This window comes from Thalassophryne amazonica, chromosome 7 (assembly GCF_902500255.1).
Source record: "Thalassophryne amazonica chromosome 7, fThaAma1.1, whole genome shotgun sequence".
In the NCBI taxonomy this organism is placed as follows: Eukaryota; Metazoa; Chordata; class Actinopteri; order Batrachoidiformes; family Batrachoididae; genus Thalassophryne; species Thalassophryne amazonica.
The window spans coordinates 98141088-98154089 of record NC_047109.1 but is presented as its reverse complement, the minus strand read 5'-3'; the positions used below and the strand labels follow the sequence as shown (position 1 = coordinate 98154089).

General features: G+C 41.7%; 1 protein-coding gene across 3 annotated transcripts in view; it reads left to right on the top strand.

Annotated features, from left to right (window-relative positions):
- The first annotated feature begins 1292 nt into the window (after positions 1-1292).
- The window catches only part of mrs2 (magnesium transporter MRS2), a 37694-nt gene continuing 25984 nt past the window's right edge, over positions 1293-13002 (top strand). The window contains exons 1-4 of one of the 3 annotated variants that reach the window (XM_034175204.1): positions 1293-1853; positions 3504-3568; positions 3746-3782; positions 9470-9582. In XM_034175204.1, the coding sequence (XP_034031095.1) occupies positions 1532-1853; positions 3504-3568; positions 3746-3782; positions 9470-9582 (537 nt within the window). In that variant the 5' untranslated portion in view covers positions 1293-1531. The remainder of the gene's footprint in view (positions 1854-3503; positions 3569-3745; positions 3783-9469; positions 9583-13002) is intronic. The other 2 variants (XM_034175203.1, XM_034175202.1) reach the window with 2 other exon arrangements.

The window sequence follows — 13002 nt, the reverse complement described above, 5'->3', positions numbered from 1 at the left end:
TTTGTGTGTGTGTGTGTGTGTGTGTGTGTGTGTGTGTGTGTGTGTGTGTGTGTGTGTGTGTGTGTGTGTATATATATATATATATATATATATATATATATATATATATATATATATATATATATATATACCGCAAAAAAAAACTCAGTTTACTTCACACCAACGTTTTTACCTGATAAAAAAGTAAGTAAATTTTATCAACTCTGATTAGAGTAAGCGGGTAGAGAAAACGAATTAAATAATTGGTGGTTCAGGCATCTGGCGAGACTGCCCCCTGGTGGTCTCACTAGGGAAGTCTTCTAGACACTGGTAACACCTGCCAACTGGGAGTTCATGGGGAAGACCCAGGACAAGGTGGAGAGGGGGGAGCTCGGAGTCGAGCTGCTGCTCCTTCACGTTGAAAGGAGCCAGTTGAGGTGGCTCGGCATCTTTTCTGGATGCCCCCTGGATGCCTCGCTGGAGAGGTGTTCCGGGCACGTCCCATTGGGAGGAGGCCCCGGGGAAGACCCAGGACACGCTGGAGGGACGACGTCTCTTGGCTGGCTTGGGAACGCCTCGGGGTTCCCCCGGAGGAGCTGGGGGAGGTGTGTGTGGATCGGGAGGTCTGGATGGCTTTGCTTGAGCTGATGCCCCCGCGACCTGACTCTGGATAAAGCGGATGAAAATGGATGGATGGCTTGGGAACACCTCGGAATCCCCCGAGAAAAGTTATAGGATTTGGCCGAGGATAGGGAAGTGTGGAATGAGCTCCTGCTGCCATGACCCATACCCGGATAAGTGATTAGAAAATTAATTATTAATATTACTATCATTTCTTTTCTTAAAAAAAAAAAAAGGTTTTTGGCCTTCCATTTTTGTTTGTATTTTTCGTATGATCTTTAAAAAATAACAAAAACCTTAAAAAAAAAAAAAAAAACAGGTTTGTCCCATTGAGGCCAAGATCTCTTTTGCAAGGGAGACCTGGACAATTATAAAGTCTCCAGTTTACCTAACGTGCATGTCGTAAAATGTGGGAGGAAACCCACACAAACAGGGGGAGAACATGCAAACTCCACACAGAAAGGCCCCCAGGTGGGAATCGATTCCATGACCTTGCTGTGAGGTAACAGTGCTAGCCACAAGCAACCGTGCAAATTAATTGACATATATTTTTGTTACACGATTTGTTGCCTTTCATAATAAGTAACGAGATACTTGCTGCATTTAATTTCGTGTATTTTATTCATTTTAAGTTTTTTTTTTCCCCAACTCCCCCTCCCCTTCCCGTGCGTCTTCTCTCGCGGTGCATTATGGGTGCTGTCCTTGCTAACCGGTAGAACGACGGTTTTTATTTTAAACGCAATTTTGTGTATTCGTTTGGGGCAGTTGTAGTTAGCGGTAGGTAATAAATACACTGGTACTGCTTGAGTTTTAGCCTACTGTAAGCATAAACTTGAAAAGATTTATTTAAAAAAACACGACAGTCTTAGCAGCGAAGTTAGCTAGCAGAACATGTAGTGTGCTGCCTGACTGGTAGAGAAAGTTTCAGGAGATGATGTCAACAACCTCCTTCTACATGCACATGATGATTCGCTGCTTGAACTGCAGAAAGGTACATTTGTTGTCATTTGGCGACTGTTTCTCGTCAAAACGACTTTTAAGTTCAGCTCGTGTTTGTGGGAGCGGTGGACGCACGATGCTGAGGTCCACGCTGCCTCTTGGACGTTGCAGCAGGAGCTACAGTGATGTTTGCACGTTAAACCAAATGCTGTTTGCGTTCACACGTCCACTCTGGAGACCTCATTGTAACGTGCTCAGAAGGGAGACCCTGCTACAAGGAGGTGCTACCTCATCTGCAGTCGCCCTGTCGACAGGTGATCTGATTTTGGCATGTGACCTTAATCTAATCTTTCCTGAACAGCGTGAATATGCATTTATTTTCATTAGTTTTGGCCACATATACGTATTTGTTCTCCACTAGTTTTAAATTCAAAGTGACCTCAGCTTCAGATGATGGCCCAGATGTGAGCGAGACCTGGATCCTTCTAGTGTTATTGTTAGGTCGTGTAGGTACGTGACAAAAAATTAAGTCAAAGGAATTGTTACAGAAATGGCATGGCTGGAAAGAGCTTAGAGACTTTCAATATAGCGTTTAAATATTTGTTCTGTGTCAAATATGATGAAAGTGATGAGCAGTTACATTTTGGAAGATCTTGGTAATTTCCGTCTTTGACAGAAAGCTGTAACTAGTTTCTTATCATTTACATTTCAAAATGATGATACTCTGTCAAACCTAATTATTATCTCATTTAAATGTGTGATTTGCAAAGATCCACTGTTTAAATACTGTTTTCTGAGAGGAGTTTCCAAGCTAAAAAACCGTCAATTTCACCATGACCCGTCTTGCCAACTTGACATCGGTGTTGGAGCTTCATAAAAATATGCATGCGAGGCTTCAATTGCCTCCAAACTTTGCAGAAAGGTAGATAATTACATGAATTAAATAGTCTACATGATTTGAAAATGATCCTACTCGCCTTTCAAGGCAAATGTTTTCGAGTTTTTCAATACAAAATTTAAATCCCGAAATTTTCAAACTTCTACTCGTCACAGGAATGCCTTTGGAAGTAAGGTTGCAGGGAATCTTACCGTAGCAGCAGCGTCTTCATGCCAAACTGGAAATTCTGTGAGCAAAATCCACATCAGTACTTTTGTGTCGTAGCTTAAATTAATCCATTTCGGCGTTATCGTTGCTACGCTACTTTCTCTCGCTTTCAGCTGGCAGCACCATTAATGACATCTGTGTAGCAGCACGCGCAGTAAGGGTATGGAGTAATACATCAAATGTGAAATGGTCAAATATTTTGTCACCGTCCATGCGATATTTTATGGTCTGAAATCTCACACGATTAACCAATCAGATTTGCGGAAAAAAATGTAATTGGATTAGAATACATTTTTAACAGCTAAAATGTGCAGTCAATATTACTCTGACTGTCCTTATTTTATTACTATAATTGAGCACTGAGTGGAATTTATTAATCATAAAAAAGCTGTTTACTTAAATTTAAAATGAACAAATAAATAAAACATAATAAGCAGCTTAGTTTTACTTTTTTAACCCTTGATGCATGGCACAGGACTTTAGTGTGCTTGCATTGTACTCCGTGCATGTGCAATATGTGGGAAAATACTATTATTTGCTCGCAATTCTGTATTTGCAGATACTTGGTATTAATTGTGTTGGCTTTGGCCCATGGTTAAAACATGATCTGTAATCCCTAGAGACAGTGATACATTATAAAGATTATAAAATTATGTTCTTAAAACTAGAATTTAACTTATCATCCATATTCTATCTTAGCAATATATGTTGGCAGGTTTTTCTTGTATTGTGATGCATCATTACACTGGTGATTACTTTGTATGTTGTGCAGTTCCACTGTGACGGTTAATTGGAATAAACATATATAAAATGAATGAATATGTGTTTTACCTTGTTTTTGTTGTTGTCTTTGAAACAGTGCCTTTGAGCCGACAGAAAGTGACAGACACCCCCCTTTCCAGTGCAACTCAGACTTTTGTTGTGGTGAGACATGTCTCAGAATCCCACTTTTAGATGAGTTATAAAGTGGCTTTAAAACATTAAATCTAGATTTTTTTTTTTTTTTTGTACTGAAGAACAAGATGCAAGAAACTGATTCAGACTGTTGGATTTCACAGCTCTAAATAATCTGAATCACCATATGTTTCATTAACTTCACAGATGAAGTTTGACCAAGAGGGAAATGTGACATCGTTTGGTAAGTGATGCAACATTTAGGGCCCCTTCACACATACCACAAATAAGTAGGAATCACAGCGAAACAGCCCAAATGAGTGAACCCCGAAAACATCGAGCCAACGTTGGGAGGGACACACAGTCGGGCAGGTGTGAACGATCCCGCTGTGACGGATTCGTGCATGAAACCGTCGGAGCGGGAGCGTATGTGAGTAGCTGGAGCGTGTGGAACCACCTCATGCCACTTATGTGGAGATAAAAAAAACAATAAAAACCAGCTGGAACATGTGGAACCACATTGCACCACTGCTGCGAAGATAAAAACAATAAAAACCAGCTGGAACATGTTGAACCATATCGCACAGCTGCTGTGGAGAAACAAATAAAAACTACACACAAGTATGATCCCTCTTTGCCTCTGTATATGACCCATGGTCACAGATTTATAGTCATGAAATGACATGAATGAAGCAGTATGCTCTTTTTATGTCCAGCCGGGTATATAAATAATTAATACAGTCATCGGATACTGATAGATGAGATATTGGTGTATCATTAGTAAAAATCACTGGGTTGATATACACTCAACAAAAATATAAACACAACACTTTTGGTTTTGCTCCCATTTTGTATGAGATGAACTCAAAGATCTAAAACTTTTTCCACATACACAATATCACCATTTCCCTCAAATATTGTTCACAAACCAGTCTAAATCTGTGATAGTGAGCACTTCTCCTTTGCTGAGATAATCCATCCCACCTCACAGGTGTGCCATACCAAGATGCTGATTAGACACCATGATTAGTGCACAGGTGTGCCTTAGACCGTCCACAATAAAAGGAAACTCTGAAAGGTGCAGTTTTGTTTTATTGGGAGGGGGGAACCAGTCAGTATCTGGTGTGACCACCATTTGCCTCATGCAGTGCAACACATCTCCTTCGCATAGACTTGATCAGGTTGTCAATTGTGGCCTGTGGAATGTTGGTCCACTCCTCTGCAATGGCTGTGCGAAGTTGCTGGATTTTGGCAGGAACTAGTACACGCTGTCGTATACGCCGGTCCAGAGCATCCCAAACATGCTCAATGGGTGACATGTCCGGTGAGTATGCCGGCCATGCAAGAACTGGGACATTTTCAGCTTCCAAGAATTGTGTACAGATCCTTGCAACATGGGGCCGTGCATTATCCTGCTGCAACGTGAGGTGATGTTCTTGGCTGTATGGCACAACAATGGGCCTCAGGATCTTGTCACGGTATCTCTGTGCATTCAAAATGCCATCAATAAAATGCACCTGTGTTCTTCGTCCATAACAGACACCTGCCCATACCATAACCCCACCGCCACCATGGGCCACGCAATCCACAACATTGACATCAGAAAACCGCTCACCCACACAACGCCACACACGCTGTCTGCCATCTGCCCTGAACAATGTGAACCGGGATTCATCCGTGAAGAGAACACCTCTCCAACGTGCCAAACGCCAGCAAATGTGAGCATTTGCCCACTCAAGTCGGTTACGACTACAAACTGGAGTCAGGTCGAGACCCCGATGAAGACGACGAGCATGCAGATGAGCTTCCCTGAGACGGTTTCTGACAGTTTGTGCAGAAATTCTTTGGTTATGCAAACAGATTGTTTCAGCAGGTGTCCGAGTGGCTGGTCTCAGACGATCTTGGAGGTGAACATGCTGGATGTGGAGGTCCTGGGCTGGTGTGGTTACACGTGGTCTACGGTTGTGAGGCTGGTTGGATGTACTGCCAAATTCTCTGAAACGCCTTTGGAGACGGCTTATGGTACAGAAATGAACATTCAATACACGAGCAACAGCTCTGGTTGACATTCCTGCTGTCAGCATGCCAATTGCACGCTCCCTCAAATCTTGCGACATCTGTGGCATTGTGCTGTGTGATAAAACTGCACCTTTCAGAGTGGCCTTTTATTGTGGGCAGTCTAAGGCACACCTGTGCATTAATCATGGTGTCTAATCAGCATCTTGATATGGCACACCTGTGAGGTGGGATGGATTATCTCATCAAAGGAGAAGTGCTCACTATCACAGAGTTAGACTGGTTTGTGAACAATATTTGAGGGAAATGGTGATATTGTGTATGTGGAAAAAGTTTTAGATCTTTGAGTTCATCTCATACAAAATGGGAGCAAAACCAAAAGTGTTGTTTATATTTTTGTTGAGTGTAAATAAAATGGGACCCAATACAGAATCCTACGGTTAAAAAAAAAAAAAACTCACGGGAATCGAACCTGCGATTTACAAAAGCGCTGATTAACAGAGGGAAGCTTTACCACTGCACTGCAATCTTATAACACGAATGTGAAATGCTTGAAATCAACAAGGAGATAAATGTATGGTTTCAAAAAAGAGAAATTAGATGGTGTATGGACACACGTGTCGGGCTGGCCCACAGTCTGCCGAGGTGTGCTGTATGCAGCCGCTGCAGCCCGGCGCAGAGGCGAAAGATTTTTTTTTATGCATTTCCACGTGAGGACAGCAGGCAGAGACATGCGCTTCACGGAGGACAGTTGTAAGTTCTCCCACTTAGAAATCATGGAGGGGTCTGAAATTTTCATCTTTAGGTGCATGTCCACTGTGAGAGACATAATCTAAAAAAAAAAAAAATCCAGAAATCACAATGTATGATTTTTTTAAATAATTTATTTGTATGTTACTGCTGCAAATAAGTATTTGAACACCTACCATCCAGCAAGAATTCTGGCTCTCACAGACCTGTTAATTTTTCTTTAAGAAGCCCTCTTATTCTGCACTCTTTACCTGTATTAATTGCAGCTGTTTGAACTTGTTACCTGTATAAAAGACACTTGTTCACACAATCAATCACACTCCAACCTGTCCACCATAGTCGAGACGAAAGAGCTGTCTAAGGACACCGGGGACAAAACTGTAGACCTGCACAAGGCTGGGATGGACTACAGGACAACAGGCAAGCAGCTGGTAGAAGAGCTGGTAGAAGACAACAACTGTTATGATTATTTATTAGAAAGTGGAAGAAACACAAGATGACTGTCAATCTCCCTCAGTGTGGGATTCCATGCAAGATCTCACTTTGTGGGGTAAGGATGATTCTGAGAAAGCTCATAACTACACAGGAGGACCTGGTCAATGACCTGAAGAGAGCTGGGACCACAGTCACAAAGATTACATTAGTAACACATGATGCTGTCATGGTTTAAAATCCTGCAGGGCAGCAAGGTCCCCCTGCTCAAGCCAGCACATGTCCAGGCCCATCTGAAGTTCACCAGTGACCATCTGAATGATCCAGAGGAGGCATGGAAGAAGGTCATGTGGTCAGATGAGACCAGAGTAGAGCTTTTTGGAATCAACTCCACTTACCATGTTTAGAGGATGAGAACAACTCCAAGAAAACCACCCCAACCATGAAGCATGGAGGTGGAAACATCATACTCTGGGGGTGCTCTTCTGCAAAGGGGACAGGACAACTGCACCGTATTGAAGGGAGGATGGATGGGGTCATGTATTGCGAGATTTTGGCAAACAACCTCCTTCCCTCAGTAAGAGCATTGAAGATGGGTCATGGCTGGGTCTTCCAGCATGACAATGACCTCAAACACACAGCCAGGGCAACTAAGGAGGGGCTCCGTAAGAAGCATTTCAAGGTCCTGGAGTGGCCTGGCCAGTCTCCAGACCTGAACTCAATAGAAAATCTTTGGGGGGAGCTGAAACTCCAAACCTGAAAGATTTGGCAAAGACTTGTATGGATGAGTGGACCAAAATCCCTGGTGCAGTGTGTACAAACCTGGTGGAAAAACTACAGGAAACGTTTGACCTCTGTAATTGCAAACAAAGGCCACTGTACCAAATATTAACATTGATTTTCACTGTGTTCAAATACCTATTTGCAGCAGTAACATACAGATAAATTATTTTAAAAAAATCGTACATTGTCATTTGCAGATTTTTTTTTTATTTATTTATTTTTTTAGATTATGTCTCTCACAGTGGACATGCACCTAAGATGAAAATTTCAGACCCCTCCATGATTTCTAAGTGGGAGAACTTGCAAAATTGCAGTTTTGTTTTTTTTGGTTTTTTTGGAGCAAGATGGAGCGCGCAGCGTGTCATTAGACAGTGTGGATTCTGATGATGAAGGAGACGATCCCTCTTTTGTTCTGGACGAGGAACCAAAGCAGGTGGGGCACAGATCTCCATAGTTCTGTTTGCAGTTTCTCCAGGACTCAGGCGCTATGAGCTCCATCCCAGCGCCAAGTCCTGGAACACAGAGATGCAGACACATACTGCTCCAGCAGTGGCTCCAGGTGTGTTTCGTTTAAAGCGTTGAGATTGTTTGCTTTGGTTTTGTTTAGTTCCTCTTTTGTCCCTTTTGCGCTCTTGCTTCGCAGGCTGTTCGGTGATAAAGCTCTTTCGTCCACCTTTTCTCAATGAATTGTGACTTTTTTTTACTTTTTCCCTTCGTTCAGGAATCGTCATGTGCCGTGTTACTGGGCCATAACACAGTGGTAAACATACCGTCATCCCAGGTTTTTGAAACAAGTTGCAGGCATCCATTTCAAAATGAGCAAATATTTGCACAAAACAGTGAAGTTTATCAGTTTGAACATCAAATATCTTGTCTTTGTGGTGTATTCAATTTAATATAGGTTGAAGAGGATTTGCAAGTCATTGTATTCTGTTTTTATTTATGTTTTTCACAACGTCCCAACTTCATTGGAATTGGGGTTGTACTATTGATGTTGGATTTTTGTATTTAGCTGGCTGTTCACACAAAATCCTATACTATTGCAAAAATGTATTAACAAAATGAATAAAAGGGCTAAGTTTTCATTTTCTTAGACTTTAAGAATACCTAGGCATGTTCCCCCTAACATGCATGACCAGATAGCTCGATAAATGGATCCATCGCCTCTAGTTCAACATCTATAGTATATATTAAGAGACAGCTCTACTGTGAGTTTGTGTGTTCATTCCTCCCTCTCCTGTCCATACGGCACCTCAGAATTGAGCCAAACTTGGCACACACATACTTTGACATACATGGAGTGACATAGGCTATTGAGCGCTTTAGTAGGAGTAGTTAAGGGGAGAAATATGTTTGTGCTGCAGAATAAGCCAAACTTGGCACACACATACTTTGACATATAGGGAGGGACATAGACTATTGAGCACAGTAGTACTAGTAGTTAAGGGGAGAGACACTTTTGTGCTGCATCTTTAATGGCAAGTCTGCTAAAAGTTTGGTATCATAGTTTTCTAATTTTGTCTTTTTCCTTTAAACTTTTTACCTCTTCATTTTTGCTAGTAGTAGTAGTAGTAAAATGGTAAATGGAGTAGTAGACGTCGAGTAGCAGCAGCTGTCTATTCTTGAGGCAGCTTTAGTTGTGCCCTAACAGTTCTCTGGAATCCAGGATGGGTGGGTGATAGCTTGTTGGTGAAGATGAAGTTTTCATTTCAGTTTCTGACTCAAACCCGTCCTATGGTGGGTAATCTGCTAGTATCTCAACAATAGGAAATACTATCCGTTTGTAACTCACAAAGATTTAAAGGCCATAAAATGAGGTTAAACATTCATGTCTGGTGAACTTTGATCCAGATTTGTTTTGCCTGTGTAATAAGGATGTTAGTGGATGATAGATTTGTTGTTTGTTTTTTTTTGGGGGGGGGTTAGATTTTTGTCTTCTTCTTTTTGCAGAGAAGAAGAAAACCGAGCTGTACCAGGAGCTTAGTCTGCAGGCCAGAGATCTTCGCTTTCAGCACAGTACCAGCCTCACTGCGAGACACAACTGCATTGTCATACGAATGGAGGTATTCATTCTTTATCTTTCTCATAAGCACATTAACAAATTCTTTGCAGACATACAGACTGTAACATTACAAACACCTTGCTATTTTTACATTTTGACTACAACATTGATCTCCTTAGGGGCAAGGCTTCTCACAGCTTTGATCAGATGTGTACTGAGCTGTATTTCATAATCTATTGATCATAAATATTTACCATTTGCTCTGTTATAGTTGGCAGGATTATAGTTTAATCAAATATTAATTTAAATGTATATACAGTGCAACCAGAAAATATTTACAGTGCTTCACTTTTTCCTCTTTTTATTATGTTACAGCCTTATTCCAAAATGGATGAAATGTTTTTTTTTTTTCATCAAAATTCTACAGATAATATCCCATAAGGAAAATGTGAAAAAAAAAATTTAGTTTTGTTTTTTGTTGTTGTTGTTTTTTAGATTTTTGCAAATTTATTAAAAATTTAAAAAGAAAGAAAAACATATACATATGATGTCTGTTAGAAAAGTATCGGGCCTTTTTATTTTTTTCAAAAACCATATGGATTTGAATCATGTGTGATTGCATCAGCCAAGCTTGAACCTTCGTGCGCATGCGTGAGTTTTTTCACGCCTGTCGGTTGCGTCATTCGCCTGTGAGCAGGCTTTGTGTGAGCAGTGGTCCACCCCTCTCGTCGGATTTTTATTGCGAATAAATGTCTGAACGATTTGGAGCTTTGCTGCATCAATTTTTTCCAGAGACTGTGAGAGACCTCCAGGTGGACACCATTCGGAAAATTCTGTTGGCTTTCAGGGACGATTTTATGGGGATTACACAGATTGAGTGCTCCAGCCAGTTTAAAGACCGCCCACAGCTGCTGAGAGCGCGCTGCGCTCCGAGCGCCGATCGACAGGCTCAAACCCCGCTGAAACAACCAGATCATTTCCAACGTGAAGGCTTTGTTGATCCGGGACGTCGTCTGACTTACACAAAAATGGCAGGAGACGTGGACATCAGTTCTTTTTCAGCACATTCCACTGTTACAGGAGTTTTTTTCATGGAAAGAAAAGCGGACGGATGCACCACCGTGCCGTTCATGGCGCGGCACAAAACCACCTCCGTGTTGGTCTCACAGGACGGCTTTGAGATGGCTTTCAGACGGCTGTCGGTGGGTTTTCAGTCGTGTGACTAACCGAGAAATTGTGGATGAGCTGGACATGCCAGAACATGTCCTGTGAGGCTTCATCACGGCGTTGCTTTGCGCCATGCGGCTCCACCGTGACGCGCCGAATTCCTCCGCACGTCTGACTTAATGTGCCGAAAAAGTGCTGATGTCCACGTCTTCCGCAATTCCTGTGCTAGACAGAGGACGTCCCGGATAAAACAAAGCGTCCAGTTTGGAAATGAACGGCACATTCCACTGTTGCAGGAGTTTTTGTCATGGAAAGAGGAGCAGAGGAATTCCGCGCGTTGCGGCGGTGCCGCATGGCGCAACGCAATGCCGTGATGAAGCCTCACAGGACATGTTCTGGCATGTCCAGCTCATCCACAATTTCTCGGTTAGTCACATGACTGAAAACACACCGACAGCCGTCTGAAAGACCAACACAGAGGTGGTTTTGTGCCGCGCCATGAACAGTGCGGTGGCGCATCCGTCTGCTTTTCTTTCCATGAAAAACATGATCATTGGACATGATTTGGAAAGGCACACACCTGTCTACATATAAGGTCCCACAGTTGACAGTGCATGTCATAGTACAAACCAAGCATGAAGTCAAAGCAATTGTCTGTAGACCTCTGAGACAGGTCAGGGAGACTAGTCAGGCTTGAGGGAAAGATAAATGCAGCAATGTACGAGACATCCTGGCTGAAAATCTGCTCCAGAGCGCTCTTGTCCTCAGACTGGGGCGACGGTTCATCTTTCAGCGGGACAGTGACCGTAAGCACACAGCCAAGATATCAAAGGAGTGGCTTCAGGACAACTCTATGAATGTCCTTGAGTGGCTCAGCCAGAGCCCAGACCTGAATCTGATTGAACATCTCTGACAAGATCTGAAAATGGTTGTGCACCATCGCTCCCCATCCAACTTGACGGAGATGGAGTAGTGTTGCCAAGAGGAATCGGCAAAACTGCCAAAAGATAGGTGCGCCAAGCTTTTGGCATCATATTCAAGAAGACTTGAGGCTGTAATAGCTGCCAAAGGTGCATCAAGAAAGTTTTTAGCAAAGGGTGTGAATACTTATGTACATGCGATTCCTTAGTTTTTTTTTTATTATTATTTTATTTTCAATAAAATTTGCAAAAATTACAAAAGAAAAACTTTTTCATGTTGTTATTATGGGGTGTTGTGAGTAGAATGTTTGAGGGGTTAAAAAAATGAATTAGCTCTATTTTGGAATAAGGCTGTAACATAACAAAATACTGTGAATACTCTGGATGCACCATATACCACTCACTCAAAAAATGACATGCCTGTAAACAATATATTGTCATGTTAAAAAAAAATCCACCTCATGTGTTCTCATGGTGTGTTTAATAGTTTTATTATTTCATATCTTGATATTTCATGTCTGTTATGTTTGAATCTGAGTGGATTCATGAGATTTTGTTTGTTTTGCTTTGTAAACAGCATCCTTTATGTGACCTAGAGGAAAACATTGTGGCTTAAAATAAAAATGGACAAATATCTGTGGAGTCAAAGGACATGAAGACAAAGTATCAGTAGTCTGCATTTAATGTAGTCATTTTTGATTTTTACTTGTTACATTTATTATTGCAGCTTTTTGTGAATTGCCAATAATAACTCGTAAAACCAAATCTAAAACTGGGTGATCACTTTATAGCGGGACATTGCCTGTCCCACACCACAAAGATTAATTTAGAAGGCATATAAATGTAATAGTTGAAGTAGCACGAGTCATGTCTACTCCACATTTTACACACATTTTCCCTCCTGATTGAGGGATGTTGTCTAGGTTGTCCACCACTGTCAGGTTGTAGTGTCCACATTCATCACACCTGATGAAAAAATAATAGATCATAATCAGTGCCACAAATGTTAGAGACACCTGAAGTAAAACAAAGAAATGTTTGTCTGTGTGTCCCACTTATTGAAAAAAAATATATTTTTGTTTCATGTATTGACAATACCAGTGTCGCCGACCGAATGGTTCCCCCCAAAAATCAGTCCCGCCCCCGCCCCCCCGCCGCCTTCACTGCGCATGTGTCATTTCAAAGCATCAGCAGCAATTCACTGATTATTGCTTCGTTTCTGCTTAAAACTGACTTTAGAATGATTTAAGAGCTTTTAATTTGTCATCTGAAGGTTAATAATCACATTATTCCCTTTCATCGCTTTGGGAGTAGAGAGCCAGACGTACTGCTGTCTCGCTCTGATTATTCCCCCATCTTTTATTATGAAATAATGCTGAATTTATGTGGAAATG